Genomic DNA, 20500 nt, shown 5'->3' on the forward strand with positions numbered 1-20500 from the left:
ATTGTTTTACTTTTCCAAAGTGTGTATACCTTGTCTTCAATGTTCATGTGAAATCCGAGGATGTCTTTTGTATTTAAAACCGTATGGCAAGGCTGACTTCAAAACTGGATCATCTTTGTCATACTACATTTTTTTATGTTACTGTGTGTTATGGATTAACCCTGGTGGGATGGGAAAAGAGGAAAGGAAGAGTAAGAGCAAGAAAACTTGTGAGATGAGCTAAAGGTGGTTTAATAAACAAAGGAGAAGTGGAAGAACAAAGGAAGAAAACAAAGCAAGTGATGCTAAGGCAGTCACCACATGCCATGGGTGGACCAGGTCCCAGCCAGTCCCTGCACAGAAGATGGTTAACCTCCATAATTCCTTCCTCCCTGTTTTATTGCTGAGCATGACACTGTTCAGCATGGCATATTTCTTTGGTCGGTTCAGGTCATTTGTCTGGTTGTGTCCCCTCCCAGTCTCTCATGCACCCCAATCTAGTCACAGTGAGGCTGGGTGAGAAACAGGCAGCCTTGGCTGTCAAGCAGTTCAGCTGGGATACTGGGACATCACTGTGTTCCCAGCATTGCTTTGGTCACCCTCTAAACCTCAGCACAGTACAAGCTGCTCTGAAGAAAAGGAGCTTCATCCCAACCAGACACAGTGCATACTGTTACCCTGGCTTTTCCTGCCATATGCCATACATATTTCACATTGTGCTGCTCTAGAGACAGAACTTTATTTAGTGCAAGATGTTTCTCTAATTAAGTGTTTTTATCATTTATTTATGCAATAGGTGAAGTTAACAAATGAAAGACCAGTAGCTAGAATTACTCTAGTTTCAGATAACTGGTTTGTTAGGGCTTTTGGTGGTATTAATGGGGAATAGTGGGCATGCTTGCTAACACATTCAATCTCACCTTATGTAGAAATCATACTATATATTTATTAGTATTTTATAGAAGAGTAGAGATTTCCTGGTTGCAGAACAGATGAAGATATGTAAACCCTGCTTCTATAACTGATTATCTTGAATGGCTGCACACTTTCTGTATTTATCTCTTAATCAAACAGCAAAGTAAGTTTAGCCCCATCTTAGAAGTCTGGGCAGTGTTATTTGTATGAGTAACCTGTAATGTTCAAATAATTTGAAATAACTTAGCATATACATTTGTTTTTACCAGATTCTTCGAATTATGGAATCCATTTGGGAAGCAGAATCCTTGGACCTCTGTTTGTTGCCATATGGTTGCATTTCTACAGGGAACAAAATAGGTACGTGATCACACTTACTGTGATTAGAAATTCAAAATACCATATTTACAGATGTGTATGGCAGAACTACTCTAATATGTGCTCTAGTCCTGAGGTAAACAGCACTGCATTACACCTTCTGTGAGCAGCCTTCAGTTGCATCTTGGCCGTGGTTTTTGCCCTTCCTTGTGGCTGTGATTCCTGTGCAAAAGCTTGGCTTATGCTGCAAGTTTCTCTTTAAGAACATTATTTAGTATGAAACAGCAGTGAAAGTGAGTGACTTATTCAAGACATATTTTAGTGCATTGATAGGAATAAAATAAAAAGCAAAACATTTATATTTTTTCCTGACCTAAAGCTTCATACCCTATACCACATAGAAACAACAACATTACTTAACAGGATACTCAGGCAATATTTCTCACAGGGCATTGGTTCCTACAGCAGAGATGATCAATTTTTCAGAACCTGTGAAAGAAATTAAATAAGAAATCCCAATAAGACTCTTTATAGCTCTTTGATATACTTTTGTAATGTACTTCCTCTCTAAAATCCATTGCTACATAAAATTTTTTAACATCCTTTTGATTTCAGGATATCTCAGCAATGCAGGAAACCCAAAATTACTGATAAAATACCTGGTAGCATGACATAAGAGAGTTTATTTTCTCCTAATATAAATATTGTAAAATTGAATTATATTTATTGATATAATTTTAATAATAAAGGAAATGGAAAATTGTACATCAAAATGCTAGCTAACTATAAATATAAGGAAAGTTGGGGGGGGTTTCTCTCCTTTAGAGGTGTTAAACCAAATTTTTAGAGAGCTTCTTAGGATTTGATTTAATTTTGTTTAAAATTATCTCAAGACAATGTAATGTGGGAAAAATGAAAAAATGAAGAAAGAATTCTGCCAGTGATTCTAGCATCTTCATACTTGAGTTACACATTTCTGTTATTCTTTCATGAATTCTTAATTGATTCCCCATTCTTCTGTCTCAAGGAAATACTATTTGGTTTTCCTACAGAGATGTAAGGATTTAGCATCCTTTTTGCACCACAGTGGGGGCATAGTTAATCATATTAACACTCATGCTTGGTTTGCTGAGAATACCTGCAGCCTAAATTAGTAATGCCCAATGTAGCATACTTTGATGTAGAGCTTATGCTTGTTTGGAACAGAACCAAAGAGTAGTGGCTTGCAAATGTTCCTTCACAGTATTCGCATGTGGTCCTTTTCCAGGCAACTTCTTCCCTCCCTCTTAATACTTCCATGGAACTTGGGCAGTTTCTGTGTATTGACACAAGGACAGTACCCCACTCTACACTGAGGACAGGGAAACAGTTGTCTTACATCTGGGGCTGGCATCTCCTTATGCACAGAGCATTCTCATTCTGTTCAAGACATGCATCCAGTGCAGTTTGTAATTTTGGAAGCATCTGTCCTCTCCACTGCAACTGCCAAGCAGACCTGTGTAGGATGAACTTTTCTCTCTATCACTGGTAAAAGATCATATCCTGCTCTCTCTCCCTTTAACATGTCCATATGGTCCTGGCTCTATGAGGCAATTATCACTGCTTACTGTGCAGCATCCCTGCTGAAAGTGAGAAACTCAACCTGGCTCTTAGAAGAGTCACCTGCCTTGGTACCACAGCATGGTGTATTTCCTGCTGCACTCCTTCCCAGTTGAATGCAGCCCAGCTGAGAACTGCTATCCTTCTTGTGCCTCCTGAGCCAGCTCTGTTCCCCTGCCATCAAGGAGCTGTTGGCCGGTAGAGGGAGATTTGTGAGCACAGGCAGGGAAAGATTTTTTCAACAGCTGGAATGGGAGCTGGAGCTCATACCCAGGAGAAAAACAGCAGCTTGACAAGCACAGACCAAAATGCAAAGCTTTTTAATTTGATGGTCTTGGTGATGGATTTTGGAAGTCATATTTCCACAACAGTTTTATGGCAAACATATCCAGACCACTGTAAAGGCAGGTGTATTGAATACTCCTCCAGGGTGTATTCAGCCATGAATTCAGCCATGCAGACAGGGCAGGAAGAAATTGCTGTGTTGTCACTCTGTTACAGAAAAATTTGCATATAATTCAGTAATTGCAAAAGGGTGGGATTGTGAATAGAAAGAAATTGATCTGTTTCAGACAAAGTCAAATTGAAAACAAATCAGAAACTGCTTTGAATCACTTTGGAGAGAAAGGGGTGTTTTTGTTTGTTTGCTTATCTCTGAACTGGAGCTGAAACTCGAAAATACTGTTGAACATGAACCAGAGAAAGAAAAGAAAATATTTCCAACTACCAAATAAATTCAATTAAAATCTGACTTTATCCCTTACAGACATACCCAGTCTGGACTGCATTTGCTAGTCTTGGCTACAGGGCAGAGTTGTGTTGCAGCCTTTGTTTCTGCATTTCCCTCTAGCTTCCTCTCTGTCGCATGCCATGCTGGCATGAACAGGACAAGGCCTTGTTTCTGCACCATACTGCTGTAATGTGCCAGTTTGCCTTGGCAAGGGTCTGTTTAGGGACAGACCCCATGGCCCTGACAACCAGAGCGTTCCACCAGCAATCCCACTGCTGTAACTCACTGTGCACTGGTATTTCTGAGCTTTCTGCCTATATGCACACTTAAGCTGAAATTGGATTTGCTGCAGGAGGGCCAGCTCTGTTCCTCTGCCACAGCCCTGGCAACTCTTGCATCCCTAGACTGCAGCAAAACAAAAGCTTTTTCTCAGCTCCTTGTATTTGTGAAGCTGGAGACAAGCTGGGGAAAATGTGAATTGGGATCAGGACAGGAATACTTCCTCTCCTTGGGAAAAGGCTTATGTAGTGGGTCCCCATTCATCATATGATACATCCATTTTAAAAGAGGAGGAGTTTTGATGCCAAGCTTCTTTATGAACCCTTGCTGGTTTCAGCTGGGAACGAACAGGAACCATTGCTCCTTGTCAAATGAATTTCTGCTTACAGCCTAGAAAGGTCTGCAGTTGATTTTTAAACACAGTTTAAGATTGAATTTTAAATATTTTTAATATGATTTGATAAAAATTTAATAACTTCTTCTAACCTTTTCCTTATTTTCTTTAGGAATGATCGAAATTGTGAAAGATGCTACAACAATTGCCAAAATTCAGCAGAGTACAGTTGGGAACACTGGTGCATTTAAGGATGAAATACTAAACCAGTGGCTCAAGGAAAGATGCATGATTGAAGAGAAGGTAAGTTCTTTGAATTTTTAGGTAATTTTACTAATTTAGGAGCACAGAGCCCATATGTTTGTGTTTGTTACTTGCGGGAATTTGAAGAATCCATTCATTTTCCCTGCACTTAGCTGCGGATGTCTGTGAATGAGCCTTTAGCATCCAGCTGGCAGCCAAACTCCTGAGAGACAAGATCCTTCTGAAATCACTCCTTTATTAAGGGAAATCAGAAGTGATACATGAGGAGCAGGTTGAGAGGAAATCTAAGAATACTGAGTCACAATGTGGTTTTAGAGGATTTAGGTTCAGGTTTGGGTGCTCACAACTCCTTTGGTTGTGTACATCCACTGACCTACTACAGCTTTCTGCCACAGTTCTTCCTCAGAATGTGTGAGCTGCTCTATGCTGCTTTTCTGTGCTGAGGGATAGAGCCAGGGCTGTGATCTTGATCTCTGCTGTGCAGTGGTGTATTTTATAAGGCAGTTTTCCTAACTGTTGATAGATACATTTCCACAGAAAGGTACATAACTTTGAAAATTATTGCATTTAGTGCCTAGCATTGAAGCATTTAACATCTCTAAGATTTATTTTTAGTTTCAGGCAGCTGTGGAGAGATTTGTTTATTCTTGTGCTGGATACTGTGTGGCAACCTTTGTACTTGGAATAGGAGATAGGCACAATGACAACATCATGATTACAGAAACAGGTGGGTTATTTTTTTGAGAATTTCATAGATGTGTGGATTGTCTATACTTCATTAGATTTATGTTTCATTTTAATAAATAATGCACTTACAAATGAATGAAGAGACACAAACCAACTCTATCAGTGGTGCTTACAAGGTCAAGTCCTCCGGTAACATTGAAATGTATTTTCACCCCTGTTGGCCTTCATACAGGCTGGAGATGCGTATCATTAATAATGCCATTATTTTCCAAGGAGCAGTTTGACACAAACTAAGTCATTAGAAATGTAAACCAAATTTTCTTTTTACTGTCTACATCTAAGGTCTGAACACCAAAAAAACTTCATAAAGCAGGCAGCTGTTCATCAACCTGATGTGTGGATGTGGTTCTGACAGTGTTCAGTGGAACTGAATTCTATCAGAATTCAGATGCTGCTGGACTGTTTTCACTTCTGAGGAATGTAATTGCATTGTGTACTGTTGTAAAAAATTTTAGGAAATAAGTGTACATGGAGTGGATTTGTTTTCCTACTAAAATCTCTGGGATGGTTGTATCTTCCTGAAGAAACTCAAGTTTTTTTGTACTATAAACTGTCAGAGTTACTTCTGTAGCTGTGCATTGTTCCATCCTTAATTTTACTTACCGATGGAAAGAACCCCAGAACAATCAGTACATGTGGAGGAGTTTTATTTAATCTAAAGAATTCACTTTTATTTTCATGATCCTCTCACTTCGTAATTAGTCTCTGATAAGATATGGGAAAAGGTTGGATATTTAATATTGATTATATTAAAGTCAGTTCATCAATTGAAGGCTAGAGAGAAGTACCCTGAAGGCAGAAATTAGCTAGTGGAAGACTACAGTAAAAGTTCAGCAGAAGGCCTTGAGGAAAAAATGACAAAGAAATGCTTTAATTTCAACATTATATGTAATATAATGTGGTGTTAGTTCCCACTGGCAGAACATGAGGCACAGGTCAGCAGACAGGGAAACAGAGAAAGAAGTGTTATTTTGTTGTGGTCGTGAGCAGGTTTGCCTCAGAATTTTTAACAGGATCTGTCTTGAGCCTCAGGAGCCAGAAGAATCTCAGTCTGAGAGGTCTTCAGAGAGTCATATTTGGTAGGCTGGGGGAACTTGAAAGCTGTCTTAAAATCTGGAACATCTAAGGATGTTCCACCTACAGATCACTGTTCAGTATCATCTTACATAATTCGATGTTTTATCTTTTTTTATAAATATGCCACTACTACAAATCTGTGTTTTTAAGTAACCGTACTCTTGTATCCGTATCCTGGCTGCTAGTGAAAGTAATAAAGTAATGTGGAGAGTAGCAGCACACTCCAGTCCTGTAGGTGTAGTTACCCTTAAAAAGACAGGTTTTCATCACTTTTGTGGCAGCTCATGCTGTTCTACTCTCAAAGCTATCCAAAGGGTGACAATGAATACACACAGTAGTTTAGAAATCGCTAATGAAGGTCTGTGACAAGAAAACATGTTGTAGTCAATGACATTTGCCAAGGAGATGGTTAGTGCCAGAATCCCATGGGTATTTGAAGCCTAACCCTCAAGTCTTTTCCGTGTAGTGACTCTCTGATTATTACGGGGATGAAGCACAAGCTTTCCTTGGTTGACTTTTGAAAAGTTGTAAGTGTATGTTTAGATAATACAGCAGTTCTTTTAACAACTGCCAAAAATAAGTAAGAATTTTGCTAAGAGGGCAGAATTATGTATTTCCCCAAGAAAAGAAAGAAAATAGTCTTTTCTGCTGAACTTAAGAGTGATCATATATAAAAAAAAAAACCAACACAGAAGTACTGTGAATACACGTTCTTAGCAGTTTATTGTATTTGTCTAAATGTGACTTCTTATTTTTTTGAAGGTAACCTTTTCCATATTGATTTTGGCCATATTCTTGGGAATTATAAAAGCTTTCTTGGAATTAATAAGGAGAGAGTTCCTTTTGTGCTGACTCCAGATTTTCTGTATGTCATGGGAACTTCAGGAAAGAAGACAAGTCTCCATTTCCATAAATTTCAGGTAAAAGAATAAATATCTAGCTGCAAATCAATTAAGCAATGTTTTTATACCCTCTGAAATGAACATTAGTGCCTTGGTTTTCAAAGATCTAGGCTCCTGGGTATTATCTTAATAAAATGCACTGAATCATAGTACAATTCTGGGATATTTTAGGCCCAACTAAGAGAAAAAAATTATCTGTACAGTTATGGGAACTAGAATTCAAACACTGACGAAGGCACATTGAAAAGCTCATTAGCAGCAGACCAGATAAGCAAGATAATTCTTTCTTTGTTTCTTGTCTTGATTGAAAACACTTTGCAGAATGCTTTAGTGTTTGTGCAATTAGAAGAAATTCACAGCTCTAAGCAGAACCTCTGCAGAGTATGAGCAGGTGTGAGGCATTCATCAACTGGCTTTGCCAGTGTTAGTCCCTCCTGATTCTGCCCTCGAGTTCTGGGGCTAGGACTGCTGCCTCTGAGTAAAAATCTGTAGTGACTCAAAGCTATCTCAGATGCTGGCTTGTGAAGAGGATGGATAGATATAACTCTGAAATATATGAATGGTGTTAAAAATCTGTTCTATTGCTTCTATTTGAAATTAAGCGCTTTCAAACCAATTTTGATTATTTGAACTAGTGTAGGACCTGGTCAAAGAAGAAGTTCAGTATGCAATTCCTATGTTTAATGAAATTATAGAGAATGTGGTTGGTCAGAAGTACATGTATGTCTGAGATGTTATTATTCCTGTGGTCATCTTTAGAGACTTTGATAAAGTGTCTGATTTAGAAAGCAGGTTCCATATAATATCAAAAGAAAAATTCTTCTGTAGTGTGAGTCAAAACCAAAGCCTAACTTTCATGTTCTGGATTCTTTGTGGGTAAACCAGTCCCAGTATGGAGTCTGGTTTTCTAACCTGAGAACCTAATTAAGGTTCTTCCTGGTGGATGATGACTGTGTCCCTTTGAGAGCTGTATAGCAAATCTGTGTCTTATGTGCACACACACATACCCATCTCCCTTGTGATTGTCTGTGATGGGCAATGGGAATTATCCTAAGATGATAGCACCAGGTGGGTCCTCAACGCAGTTACTTCAGTATTTTGTCTCCATTTGTGGCTGCATCTCAGTGCTTTTACTCACTCATCCAAAAATGAGTGTTCACCACCTTCAGGCTGGACACATTCTCCAGGTCTCCCTGCCAAGGATGGGGATCCACTTGGATCCTCTTGCAATTACCTCCTTATGGCATTCTTGTATTAGTACAAATCACATTGTCCACCAGAGACAATCAGAAGGCAGAGAGTATGTGTGGAGAGGACCCATGCAAAGAACCAACGATCTTTGGTTGAAGTCTCTGCCCATACTTCTGAAAATAATTAAAGAACCATGTGCAATCTTTGAACCTTCATTTTTGCTACGACTGCATTTATCACAGTGGAGGTGTTTTGAAGGGGACTCATAGATCAAAAGATATTAGGGTGGGGTTTGCCATGGGAAGGGAATGCTGAGCCCATGCTCTCAGGGAAGCCTGTGAGCTGTGCTGTGTACAGCAATGATGCTGTTGCTGCAGCTGTTAAGTCATGTGCAGGTGTGGGACTGAAACACCAGTGTGCAGTATGTCATTTCAAAAAAGACCTCTGTTCTGGAAGCAGAAAATAGTTGTAAGTTTGAAAGTGTGCTAATGGAGAATTGAAAGGTGTCTGCAAAAGGTAAAGTTGTTTTCATATCTATGGATCCAGCTTGTTAGAGTGTCCTTTACTTCAGCAGCCCAAGTACCAAAATCAATCAGAAGTAAGTTTGGTCACAGTCTCTCTTCCACACATCATGCCTCCATCATGGAGACCTGGGTTTGACTAAATGTAGTGGACCTAGTGCTGGCTAAAATCACTAGTGCACCTACTGGAATTATTTACTCATTTCCTGCTGTGAGATATGAATTAGGAGGAGGGCAAAGTAGGCTCAAAACTTAAAAGGTATAAAGAAAACTTCATTAACAGAACTAAAAGAATAATAAGAATCAGAATAGAACCTTCAGAACACTTATTCTCCCCTCCCCATTACCTCTTTTCTTTCCCACTGACAGCGTAGAGATGAAACCTGGGATTTTCAGTCAGTTACAACCTCTACAATAGTCTTTCATCAGTTCTTGCAGGGAGGAGTTTCTGTTGCCATGCCATAGAGACTTCTCCACAAGAAGCAGTTTTCTCGTGGCTTTTTAATTTCCACTGATAGCAGCCACCTGGAAAATCTGCAATTGTGAAGTCACTCCCATCTTTTACAGCTGTTTCACAGCTGCATTTATGGGCCATGTCAACTTTTAAGCATGACCTGTTCAAAAGCAAAGGACCTTCATCTATCTCTGAGATCATCTGCATCCCTGGGAACAGATATCTTCTTTCCCTGGAGGGCAAACGGTCTTCATTACTCTCATCTCTCTCTGTTCAAGCTTCTCATGGGATCACAGCTACTTCAACATCTGCTTTGCTTCATTATGAATGCCTCTGCTCATATCTACAGTTTGAACACTCCTTCCCCCCATACTTTTTCATGAATTAAAGGGGATATTCTAGTGTATCATAGTCCATCTCCATGGCCTTACCAAAAGAATTCCGGCCCAAGACTAAGGCATCTCCTTATTCTCTTCCCATCTGAGACCTGTCTCCTTCTTTACTGACCTTGGTGTCTTCATGTTGTTTCTCTACATGTTTTCCCTCTGTCCTTTTCTCTTACTCATGAGAGGATCGATGCTTTGCAAGTTTCATGTGTGCATTGGAGGAGTTAATATCTCACCCAGGCCTGCGGGCAGTCATACGATCTCTGCCGGGCTGCGGCCGAAGCTGCTTATGATGAAAGTTCTTTGGGACCACGCTGGTGTCGTGCCAAGATCTCAGGGGGCCCGGCCAGAACAGTGGCGGCCGCTCTGGCCGCATGGCTGGTCCCTGGCCCTGCTTCCTTCAGTTTCAGCTGCGGGCCGATGGCTTCTCCTCTCTCTGCCCGGCAGCCGCTGGGGCTGTGCGGGCCATGGCGGAGGCCTGGCCCAGCCTGGAGCCGCTCCCGGGGCCCAGCGGACCCCGGCTCGGCCCGGGCCGGCAGCGAGGCAGGGCTCGGTGTCAGCAAGGTGCTGCAGCCGTGGCCCGGCCCAGCCTCGGCCGGGGCCCCGCATTCTCCCGTCCCCGCCCGGCCACCGCCGGGGTCAGGCCCGGCCCCACCAGGCTGCGCGGGCCGCGGCGGAGCGGGGCCGGCCCGAGCGGGGCCCAGTTACCTCTCCAAGGCCAGAAACGAGAGAGAGATTCCCCGGGCTTTAAAATGTGAATCTCACAGAGGCGCACCTAGCTTCCTAATGGTTTCGTAGGTTGTCAATTCTCAGCGCTAGCCAGCTATTGGTTTCTGCCGGGCACAGAGGGAGCTCTTATCAGCTTTTCTCAGAAAAATATTTTCTGTGGATGGCTTCTTCTTTCCTCACCAAATATCAATTAACGCATAACCAGCACACTAAATAAACTTTTTGTTACTCTGGTACTAATTTCTGAGCACTCTTACCGTCCCACTAATGCAGACAGTTTAGGAATGCTGAAGTTCAGGAATCATAGCACCAATGTAATTTCCATTTCTTCCTTAGCTAGATAAATGGTGATTAATGTGTTTTTACTGTTGTGAGCTGTGATGGGGATATGAGGTCTGGGCATTTTAAGTGACATGATTTTGGCACAGGCAACAAGAAACTAACCAAAAAAATGTAAGTTCATGTGTAGTTCTGCTGCAATAGCTAGTGTTTATAAACCACTATTGAAGTAGTACATTCAAAGTATTTTCTGTCTCAAAGACCTGTAAAAAGAAAGTTAAAATACTTCTATACAAGTAAAAGCGTTACACAGAGGAAGATTTGCATGACATGTTTTGCTATGAAAAATATATGTTTTAATTACATGACCAGAGTTTAAAAAAACCACCAAAATTGTAGTTTCACTTTTCAGTTGACTTGTTTTCATCATATTTCCTAATACTGATGGGTTCATTTAGTCTGCCTGCTGATTCATTCATGTATTAATGGAAAAGTCTCAGCATTTATCCTTCATTAATTTTTAAGAGCATTTCTCATTATTTTGTACTTGACTACATTAAAACAGTTCGTACTTCAGAAGTCTCCTTTGTTTTTTACAGTCTTTGTTGTTTTTAATAACTTAATAACCTACTTTTATAAATTTTTTTTTCTTTGTTATCCACTGGACATAGTCCACACAGATGTGTTAGCCAGAGCTCATATTTCAGATGCTGGAGAAGATGAAAATGACAGATAGCTTTGACCAAAGTTCACTGCAGAAGAGTATAGTTTATTATTAGTGCACTTCCAAGGCTGTCAGCGGCCTGGTCACTTTTCTGAACTAGCAATGAAGTTCCTTTCTATTTGTTCTTAATCTAATTTTGTTTCCCTTTTTGTTTGCATTTGTTATGATGGTTTAATGAAAATTAGAGGCCAGAGATTATTAATGATACCACAGAAATTAGAAGGAAGCAATATTTGATGGGCTTTTTTGTCATCACAAAAATGTATTTAAGCATAACTTAACCTGAGAAGACAAGTATTTCTCTGTTCCATCTATGAATTTTTCAGCTGCCCTGGTATTGCCAGATTTCTCTTGCTGTAAGTGTCATATGTGCATTTCCTTTCCAGCCTTTGGCTGGAGCCCATCAATTTTGTTACTTCTATGCACACACAACTTTCTCACTTCTTACTTGTAGAAACCTTTAACTTCTATGCACACACAACTTTCTCACTTCTTACTTGTAGAAACCTTTAAGTAAGCCTCATCTAATATCTTCATGGTCTTTTTTGAGCTTTGTCCACCTACTTATTATTAATTTGCCTAAAACTGTCATTTTGTCTTCGATAGTTTGTGCATTAAATTATGAGCTTTTTTTTATTCATTAGATTTAATTTACTTAATTCATTATTTTTTCATCACTCTGCTCACTTGATAATGCAGAAATCTGTATTTTCACTGCTAATCCAATTCTTCTGTACTGTTTCTTTACAAAATCTCATGTATTTGATTGACAAAAGTAACAGAAAGTAGAAGGGTACACAATTCATCACTTTTTTGCAGTATACTGTAGTGGGAAGGGATGGCCTATGTAACAACTTGGACACTTCATATTATAAAACTGCCTGGATTTCAGGATAATAATAATTAGGACAGTTTCAAGCTTTCAAAATTATTTTTCCTTTTTTTCTTATTGGGCAAAGGGATTTTGTTTTCTCCTCAGCTTGTCTCATTTTGGCAATGGCTTTAGATGAGTTAGCAGCTTTCTCCTTAATCCCACGGTAAACATGTACACATCCTTGACACATACCTATCGCTGGGTTATTTTTGGTTCTTGCTGCCTTTCTCAAAAGTGTAAAAATTCCTTTTCTTGGAAGATACTAATGCAAAACAACATTCAATTCCTGTCTGAATAAATAACTGTAACAGGCAAATGCAGATTTTTTAAAATCTTTTGAATTCTTTGAAGGACTGTCTTTGAGATGCAGTGATACTGGGTTTTTCTTGACTGCATAATTGTTTTTCTGTCTCAGACACCCAAAGCAGTGAGATGCATCATCCATACAGAAATGTAAAACCTTCTTTGATATAACTATAAAGACCTTTCATCTCTTTCAAGGGTAACAAAACACAGACTAACTCTTGTGACAAGATTTCTCTGTTTGAAGTTGATAGTACATAAGTAAAATTTCTTTTTTATTTTTTTTCTCCTGCTATAATGGAGAGAAACTATTCCCTGTGATAAGGCGATGATGTTTTCTATTGTAAATTGTGCTTTGACCATTACATTTAATCTTTTTCTGTGCTAGAACTAAACTAACATTTGAGTTCATAAATATGATCTTATTTCAGGACAGAATTTATTTGGGAACAGAGTAAAAGATTTAAGTTCCCAGGCAATACTAAAAAAAAAAAATTGTACAGACAGATCTTCAATATATCGTCTTTCTTCCCTAGTATTTTCCTAACCTCTCTCGCTGGGTGTCCTGGTGCTGCTGATATAAAGAGTGATGTTAAGATTATTTTGTTATTATTTGTGCACTTCTTCCTGTTTCAGAGGAAGAAAAAAACATGTATCTTGTAAAAAATGCCCTGTGTTCTAGAGGGCTGATGGGATTTGTTGGAAGTTTACATTAAAATATTTGGATTTCCCAGGTATTATTCAAAAAATTAATGTACAGTTGTTTAAAGGTAAAATTGAATATTTATTTGGGTAAAAATTAGCATTGCTTCAGCGGTGGTTTGAATAATAACCTTCTTGGAAATATTTTTCATATCTTTACATTACCACATTGCAGACCTAATTTCTAGTTGATTGATGATTGATGTCTTTGTTGCATTGTTCTTATTTCTGCTAGTGAATGAGTTATAAATTTAATATAAAAATAATAATTACAGTTTATATATTAGTCACTTCGGAGGAAATATTATTTTTAAAGCATTGCATGTTTTCCCAAGCTGCAGAAATGTCATTCTTGTAAAAGTTCTGTTATTAAGCACAGATTATTTATACATGGAAATGAAAAGGCTATAAAAAATGCCTATGGAATCCAGAATGACAGTACATAGTGATAGAAATCCTCCAGCAAGGCAGAATGCCTGAAGACTAGAGCTGCCAGCTAGCAAAATTCCTTAGAACACCAAGCCTGAAAATCTTCCCTGTTAAATAATCTGTCACCACTGCAAAGTTAATAGACATCTATAGAAAATGAAGAGCAATCCCCTGGAGGTGCTGCTTTGTTCAGTATCACTTGCCAGCCAAAGATTTAAATGGGAACATCCCAACAGGAAAGGAAGGCAGTGAGTTATTGCTGTCTCTTTTAACAGCCATAGAAAGGCTATACGCTAGCAAAATTATTTTGAAATTCTGGTGAGGCTACGGTCTTATGCTTTAGTAATTAATGTAGTATTAAGAGCTGTTAGTTGTATATCCAAACAGTTCTTGTTGCCCCTAGCTGTGGAGAATGAAGTTACACTGAGCAGCAGGTGCAGAAATTTGTGTTACATTTCGTCTCAGTAGAAAAGCTCTGTTGTGCCTCCTGTCTCTGACATACTTGAGTGATTGAATGGCATTGGTTAATGAGAGTCCTGTGAAATTCCTACACCATCCCCCTCAATTCATCTCCTCAATTAACAAAAAACTCTTCTCTCTCACAGGACGTATGTGTGAAGGCTTATTTAGCTCTCCGGCACCACACAAACCTGCTGATCATCCTGTTCTCCATGATGCTAATGACTGGAATGCCCCAATTAACCAGCAAAGAAGATATTGAATATATCAGGGATGCACTGACAGTAGGGAAAAGTGAAGAAGATGCCAAAAAGCATTTTCTTGATCAGATAGAGGTTTGCAGAGATAAGGGCTGGACGGTGCAGTTTAACTGGTTTTTGCATCTTGTGCTTGGAATAAAACAAGGAGTAGAAAAGCATTCTGCTTAATATTTTATGTAAATTATCTGTGGGTGTGAACAGGAGGTTAGTGAACTTACATGTTATTTATGAATTCTGAATAAATGAGCAGTCAAAATTGCCTTTACTCTTCTGGCAGCTTAAATGGATCTTGTAAAAAGGCAAGGACTTTACTCTGCCCCTCCAGAAGATCTTTCTGGAGATATTTTTTTTTTTTCATTTCTAATGACTCTTCAAGTTGCTTAGTTCTTTTAACTAGTTGCTTTGCTGATGTGGCTTGGATTTTTTTTTTTTTTTTGCTTTCTTCAGCAATAATTTCAGATAAATATAAGGAGGAGGTTGAGTAAGATGAGGTTGAGATAACCTACAAACCCCCTATGACCTTACCTTAATTGTTCATAGGGGTCAAGTCCTTCAAAACCAGAAGAATTTATATAAAATCTGTGGTTATAGTGAAATCTCTGTAGACAATCCATACCTGTGTCAGGATGGTTTACACACAAGTGTTCTTCATCCACATCCTTCTCTTTTGTCCCTTCCTCAACATTTTGTCCTTTCTGGATTTTTAATATGTTGTCAATAGAGAAGAGTTTTACTCTGCCATTGGAGGAAATTGCCTTACTGTTACTGTAATTTCCTGACACAGACAACCAATCTTGAGTGCCAGGAGAACTTCATAATTACCTGGAAGTTCCTCAGATTTGAACATGAAATTCTGAAGGTTTAATCTTGAAAGATTTTTTTACTGTACTTTTTAGTGGGGAACGTCCATATTACAGATTATATTCTTAGTGTAAAGTTATTAAAACTCCACTTGTATAGGAAAAGCTTTGTACAAAAAAACATGGTACTTCCTTATCCCTCAGAGAAAACTCCTTATGTAAGAGTAATTGACATTTTACCAAATATCTGAGATACCCAAAGTTATTTATTCCTTGGTGATATATTTTCAGGATATACCTAAAAGGACTTAAATGTAATCTTTGAAGTTGTGTATATTTTGCTATTTATTTTTAAATTCCTGAAGAAACAATACTATTGAAAAGCTATTTATGAGAGAAGGAAAAAACCCCACCTTATTTTTAATTTCAATATTTAAACTTAAAAGAGGAAAAAATGAGCAGTGTTAAGTAGAATTGTAACTCTACTGTAGATTCCCTGCAAATCAAGTCTACCTATGGTAGGAAAGGAAAAAAACATTTAGCCTGAATTAGTCTTTGACTTGAATTATTATGGTATACTTCTTGCTAATTGATTTTTACCAAAGAGAGAAGATGGCTTACAATATTGCTTTTTTGCACTTGTGCCCATGAAATTTCTTCCTTCATTGTAGTGTTACATGGGCTTTACATTACATATAAATGATTAACTGAATTTTACAATTCTGTTATCATTTGCTTTGATCATTTCACAGAACTGTTATGATTTTAGCTACTGCTACTACTGAGTGCATTCTTGAAGGATTTTTAATAAATGTACTGTAATTGGTGTCTCAGTTATGAGATGTAGCCAATCTATTCTTGAAATGTAGATGTTTAATTGGTTACTGTGCACAAGTATTTCTGATGTAAATGGTAGACTCCAGTTAAGAAAATCTCTAAGGTTAAAATGTAGACTATTTTGTTATTCTGTTACATTATTATTCTGTGCAAGATAGGCTTTAGATCGCACTAAAATATAAACTAAATGGTGGATATTGTCTGTAAAATATTTTTAGATTTGTATTTTATAGATCTGAAATAAATTGACATGTTCTATTCATTTGATTATTATTCATGCATAAGCAGCTTAGCCCAAAATACATGGAAATATTTTTTATCCAGTTTCTTAAAGACTACCTAATCTCAGTAAGAAATAATATTCAAAGTCCCACTCAGAGGAATTGTTTTTGTTCCATATTAATTACTCTGTATGATGTCAGATATCTTAAAATTTAATGGTCCATAGTATTAGAATTGCAAGTATTATAATTGTAAAATGTGAATAGAATATTGCCAGTTTTGAAGAGCACTTTATTCATTCCTGGTTTGTTCTATGAAGAAAAGTCTGAAGATTCTAGTAAGTTCCTAGTTTTAAAAAATAAATAGATCTAGTACTAAATTTAGCATGAGGAAGTAAATGCTAGTCACAACTTCAAGGGAAATGGCACTCTTGAAGCAGCCTCCATTTGTAGAGATCTGCACCCAGAGGAAAGTAGTTTAGTCCTGCGCTAAACTTAGACTGACAGTTTTGATCAGCAGTTTCCAGTGTGCTATACTGAGTTGTGTTTGTTGCAGACACCTGAAACACCTCAGAGCTGAGCAAATTCCCAGACTTTTCATTGCTTTCCTCGCCCATGCAGCCTGTGGTCAGTCTGACTGGGCTCTGCTAGGCTTCCTAGCAGAAGTGTCTTCTGGGCCACCCTGACTCCTGGGAGATCAAAAATAGCTGCCAAATCTCCTCCTTACCTACAGACCAAGCTGTGGGCACCAGCATCTCCTTAGAAATGGCTGCACGATCATGCGGCTGATTATCGGCTGGATTTTGCATCCCTCTGGAAACTTCTACCCCCCACTGACCTTGTTTTGTGGCAAGCCCTGACACAAGGAGAAAAAATGCAGAGATGTGGTTTGAGGCAGTCCAGCCTCAGTGGGGAGAGGAGCTGCTTTACAGGTGGACACAAGGACACATCTGCATGTCCCAGACAGAGCACGGCTGTCCCGTTCTGTAGTGGCATTCCCAAGGCCGGGAGAGCTGGAGCTTTAGCACAGATGCTACTGCTGGAGCAGGAGCCTGAACCACAATTTCCTGAGTCTCCCAGGGCATAAACTCACTGGACTTTGAGAATAACTGGTTTTTAAGGGTTATAAACCAGGAAATGTAACTTAGTCACTAACTACTAACCTTTTTCAGATGGTCTAACACAGCATGCAGAAAAAGTAAATGACTAAAATTTTTGTGTAAGTCTCAATTATCATCACAGTTTTCTGTTAGCCTTAAGATTATTTTTTAAAAATTATTTTAAGGGCTACTTTGTCTTTGAGATCTGTTGTATTTTCTTGGTAGTTTCATTCACATTGCAATTGCACCTAAGAGTGGAAATTTAAATCTATTCTTAGAGTCAGTGTCTCAGACACAGTTGTGACTTGACATCTGCTTTGGCCCCATCAAGGTCATTGAGATGTGAGTTAGTGTTTGTGGACACACAGTGAGTGAGTGTGTCCTCAAGGCTCCATCCTAATTATATTCCAGGACAGGAAGAGAAGTTGAAATGGAGCTCAGATGTACAATGTGATTATATTTAGATCTTCATTGAATACACTGGCTGCACTTGTTAAAGGTGCTTAATCTATCATTAGCAGAGTATTGAGATATAACATGTTTAGCAGATTTTTTTCTAAAATGTGATCAGTGATACAGAAATACAGATATGAACAAATAACTTTAGAAAAATATCAATGGAAATTATGATTATTGTATTTTTATTATAAACCTTTCTTCTTACCAGCAGCATTTTGCTAATCCACGAGTCCCAAGGATTATATAGATTTCAGATTCTATGCTAATGACTTTATAATGTAGTTAAAATAAAAAATTATTAAAATCTGGGATACCATCTGCAGGGTCTGGTGGGCTCTTTAAGCATCCCAGCAACACTGAAGTTTCTGGAAAACACTCACATGCTTTCATGAATCTTCTCATTGCAACTTACATAATATGTTCAAAACAACTCCAGAAATAATGAATTCTCCTAGAGAGAGGTCAACAGGGAGAGACTCCTTCTGTGTTAGCCCCTCTTGGCTTTTAGAAGCCAGAATTGGCCCAAAAAGGTACTAATATATTTGAAATCTTGTGACATGCTGACAGAAAGTAAGACTCATGCTGGAGAAAACAGGAAGACAAACTGTTTGCAGTTACACAGTTCATAAGAAGGGCTGACCAAAGATACAAATGCCATGGTTATACCCATGTGAGGTGTGCACATCATTATGTCTTTAGAGAAAAGGGGCACTGGTGACCTGTTCTAATCTCTACAAGGAGACAGGCACAAGACCATGGCTTCTCCAGGCTTTTTGTGCATCATTTGGTGTTGTACCCAGCAAGAGAGAGGCTGTTGACCTGCCTGTTGATAATAAACAAGTAAGCACTGGACAGGATAAACTCCTATCTACCCCTGGAATGGGGGGTTGTTGTTTCAGAGGGTGTCCAGGAGCGCTTGACCTGGCAAGAGCACTCTGCAGGCTCAGGAAGGCAGGTAGGCAGTGTGTGCCATTTCTCAGATATTCTCCTGGGGATGCAAAAGAAGAGGTTGTCACTTTGGAAACAGCAGCAGCACTGCCAGAAACATGTGCCAGTTAATTTTAGCTAATAAAAGATTCCTGTGCATGGCAGAAGTGCTGTATCTTGTAAGTGCAAGCACATCCCACACCTGGGTGCAGTCACTCAGTGTTCAGCATTAGGAGTCACCGTGTGCCAATGCTGGTCACACTCTCAAAGCTGTCTTTGGTCTAGTGCCTATCATCAGAGTTTACCACTGATCCATTTATTAAGTGCATGAAGAAAAAAGACACTGTAGATAGCAGCACTTCTTTGTAAGATAAACAATGAATAGATACGCAAGAGAAGTCAAATCTCATGTAATGAAGAATACCCAGAAAAGATCCCTTAAAGGAGAAATTGGAAGAAAATAGAAATGTTAATGAACCATAGTACAAAACAGTTTTAAGACTACAGCTCAGTTTGTACCAGATGCTCCTTTGCCTTTGAATATATATTTCTTTATCAAAACTAATTATCCTGCAAAAGGCTAAGAGGGCTATGACTGTTTAATAACCTAAGAAATGTGCTGCCACAATGCAGTTCATGATAAAGAGTTCATTAACAATTCAGGATACAGCCAGAACTGAATTTTGCTCAATGTATTTACTGTTAAACAACCTGAGATTAAAAAAAATAAAATTATCTACTGCTTCTTCCCCAAATCAATCAGCAAGTGTCTAGGACTGGCAGTAAACTCATCTCATGAGGAAGTTACTTCCCATCATGATGGAAATGCATTTTTCTCTGAAGTATTTGGAGCTGGTCCCTGTCAGATAGTGGACAGGATAGTGGCCTGGACAGACTCTGTCTCTGATGCTGGATGGCAGATCCTCTGCTCAGCTGTCAAATGTCTGCATGAAAAAATCTTGGTGAAATAAACAGGTCCCTCCAGCCAAAGTTATTCTTCATTTTGATGACATTCATGACAGCATCTCTGTTTTACAACCTGTTTCCTTCCCACAGAATATGATGTATTTTCCAAACCTTGTAAAACAGTAATTCTGCCTACCTGGAGAGAAAAATACTTGGAGATCTCAGTAGCTTTAAAGTAGTCTGAAACCAAAACACTCCAGGCAAGGACCTTCTGATTCAAGGTCATGGTTCATGCAAAGGCAGACAATTATAGGGAGATGCTAATTAGCTACACGTTAATACTTCAGAGGACAGTCTTTGGGATTCTGTCATTGCAACAACACACCAAAGTGTAGCTAAAGAGTGGCCTCTAACAAGACCAGAGACTTGTAGGTCCTGTGGAGATTGATACCAGCTTCATGGGGAAGAGGCAGCCACTGGGGGCAGCTGCAGCCCTCCAAGGGGACTCAGTGGCAGCAGCTCTGGCAAAAATGGGTGTAGAGTCAGGGTTTAAGTGCCAGGATGAACTCTGTGCTCTGCAGGGTTTAGACCTCAGCAGATAGAGTAGGTTACTGAAATGCCCTTTTGTGGGATTCATGCCATTTAAGTAGTAGTGTTGTGAGGACTATTCTGTGAGAATAAATAGTTTATAAAACATTAAGTTTATGCTTTTTTTTTTTAATTGGTAGGTAAAACCATAATATGAATGACTATTTGCCGCCACTGCTGCTGCTGCTGCTGCTGATCAGGCGCCTA

The 20500-nt window shown here is 38.9% G+C and overlaps 1 protein-coding gene and 1 long non-coding RNA gene across 6 annotated transcripts in view; one reads left to right on the top strand and one right to left on the bottom strand.

Moving 5' to 3' along the window:
- The window catches only part of PIK3CG (phosphatidylinositol-4,5-bisphosphate 3-kinase catalytic subunit gamma), a 34626-nt gene extending 18272 nt beyond the window's left edge, over window positions 1-16354 (top strand). For all 5 annotated transcript variants that reach the window (XM_023918601.2, XM_086886763.1, XM_086886765.1 and 2 more), the window contains 5 exons: window positions 1164-1254; window positions 4327-4457; window positions 5034-5145; window positions 7005-7162; window positions 14342-16354. In XM_023918601.2, the coding sequence (XP_023774369.1) occupies window positions 1164-1254; window positions 4327-4457; window positions 5034-5145; window positions 7005-7162; window positions 14342-14623 (774 nt within the window). In that variant the 3' untranslated portion in view covers window positions 14624-16354. The remainder of the gene's footprint in view (window positions 1-1163; window positions 1255-4326; window positions 4458-5033; window positions 5146-7004; window positions 7163-14341) is intronic.
- LOC147653438 (uncharacterized) lies at window positions 700-10350 on the bottom strand. The gene is made up of 3 exons (XR_015286136.1): window positions 9204-10350; window positions 1634-1701; window positions 700-1236 (listed from the first exon to the last, which is right to left on the bottom strand). It is a non-coding gene; the product is annotated as an uncharacterized LOC147653438 (long non-coding RNA).
- Window positions 16355-20500: the final 4146 nt, after the last annotated feature.

This window comes from Cyanistes caeruleus, chromosome 4, assembly GCF_971803275.1.
Source record: "Cyanistes caeruleus chromosome 4, bCyaCae1.hap1.1, whole genome shotgun sequence".
NCBI classification, from domain to species: Eukaryota; Metazoa; Chordata; class Aves; order Passeriformes; family Paridae; genus Cyanistes; species Cyanistes caeruleus.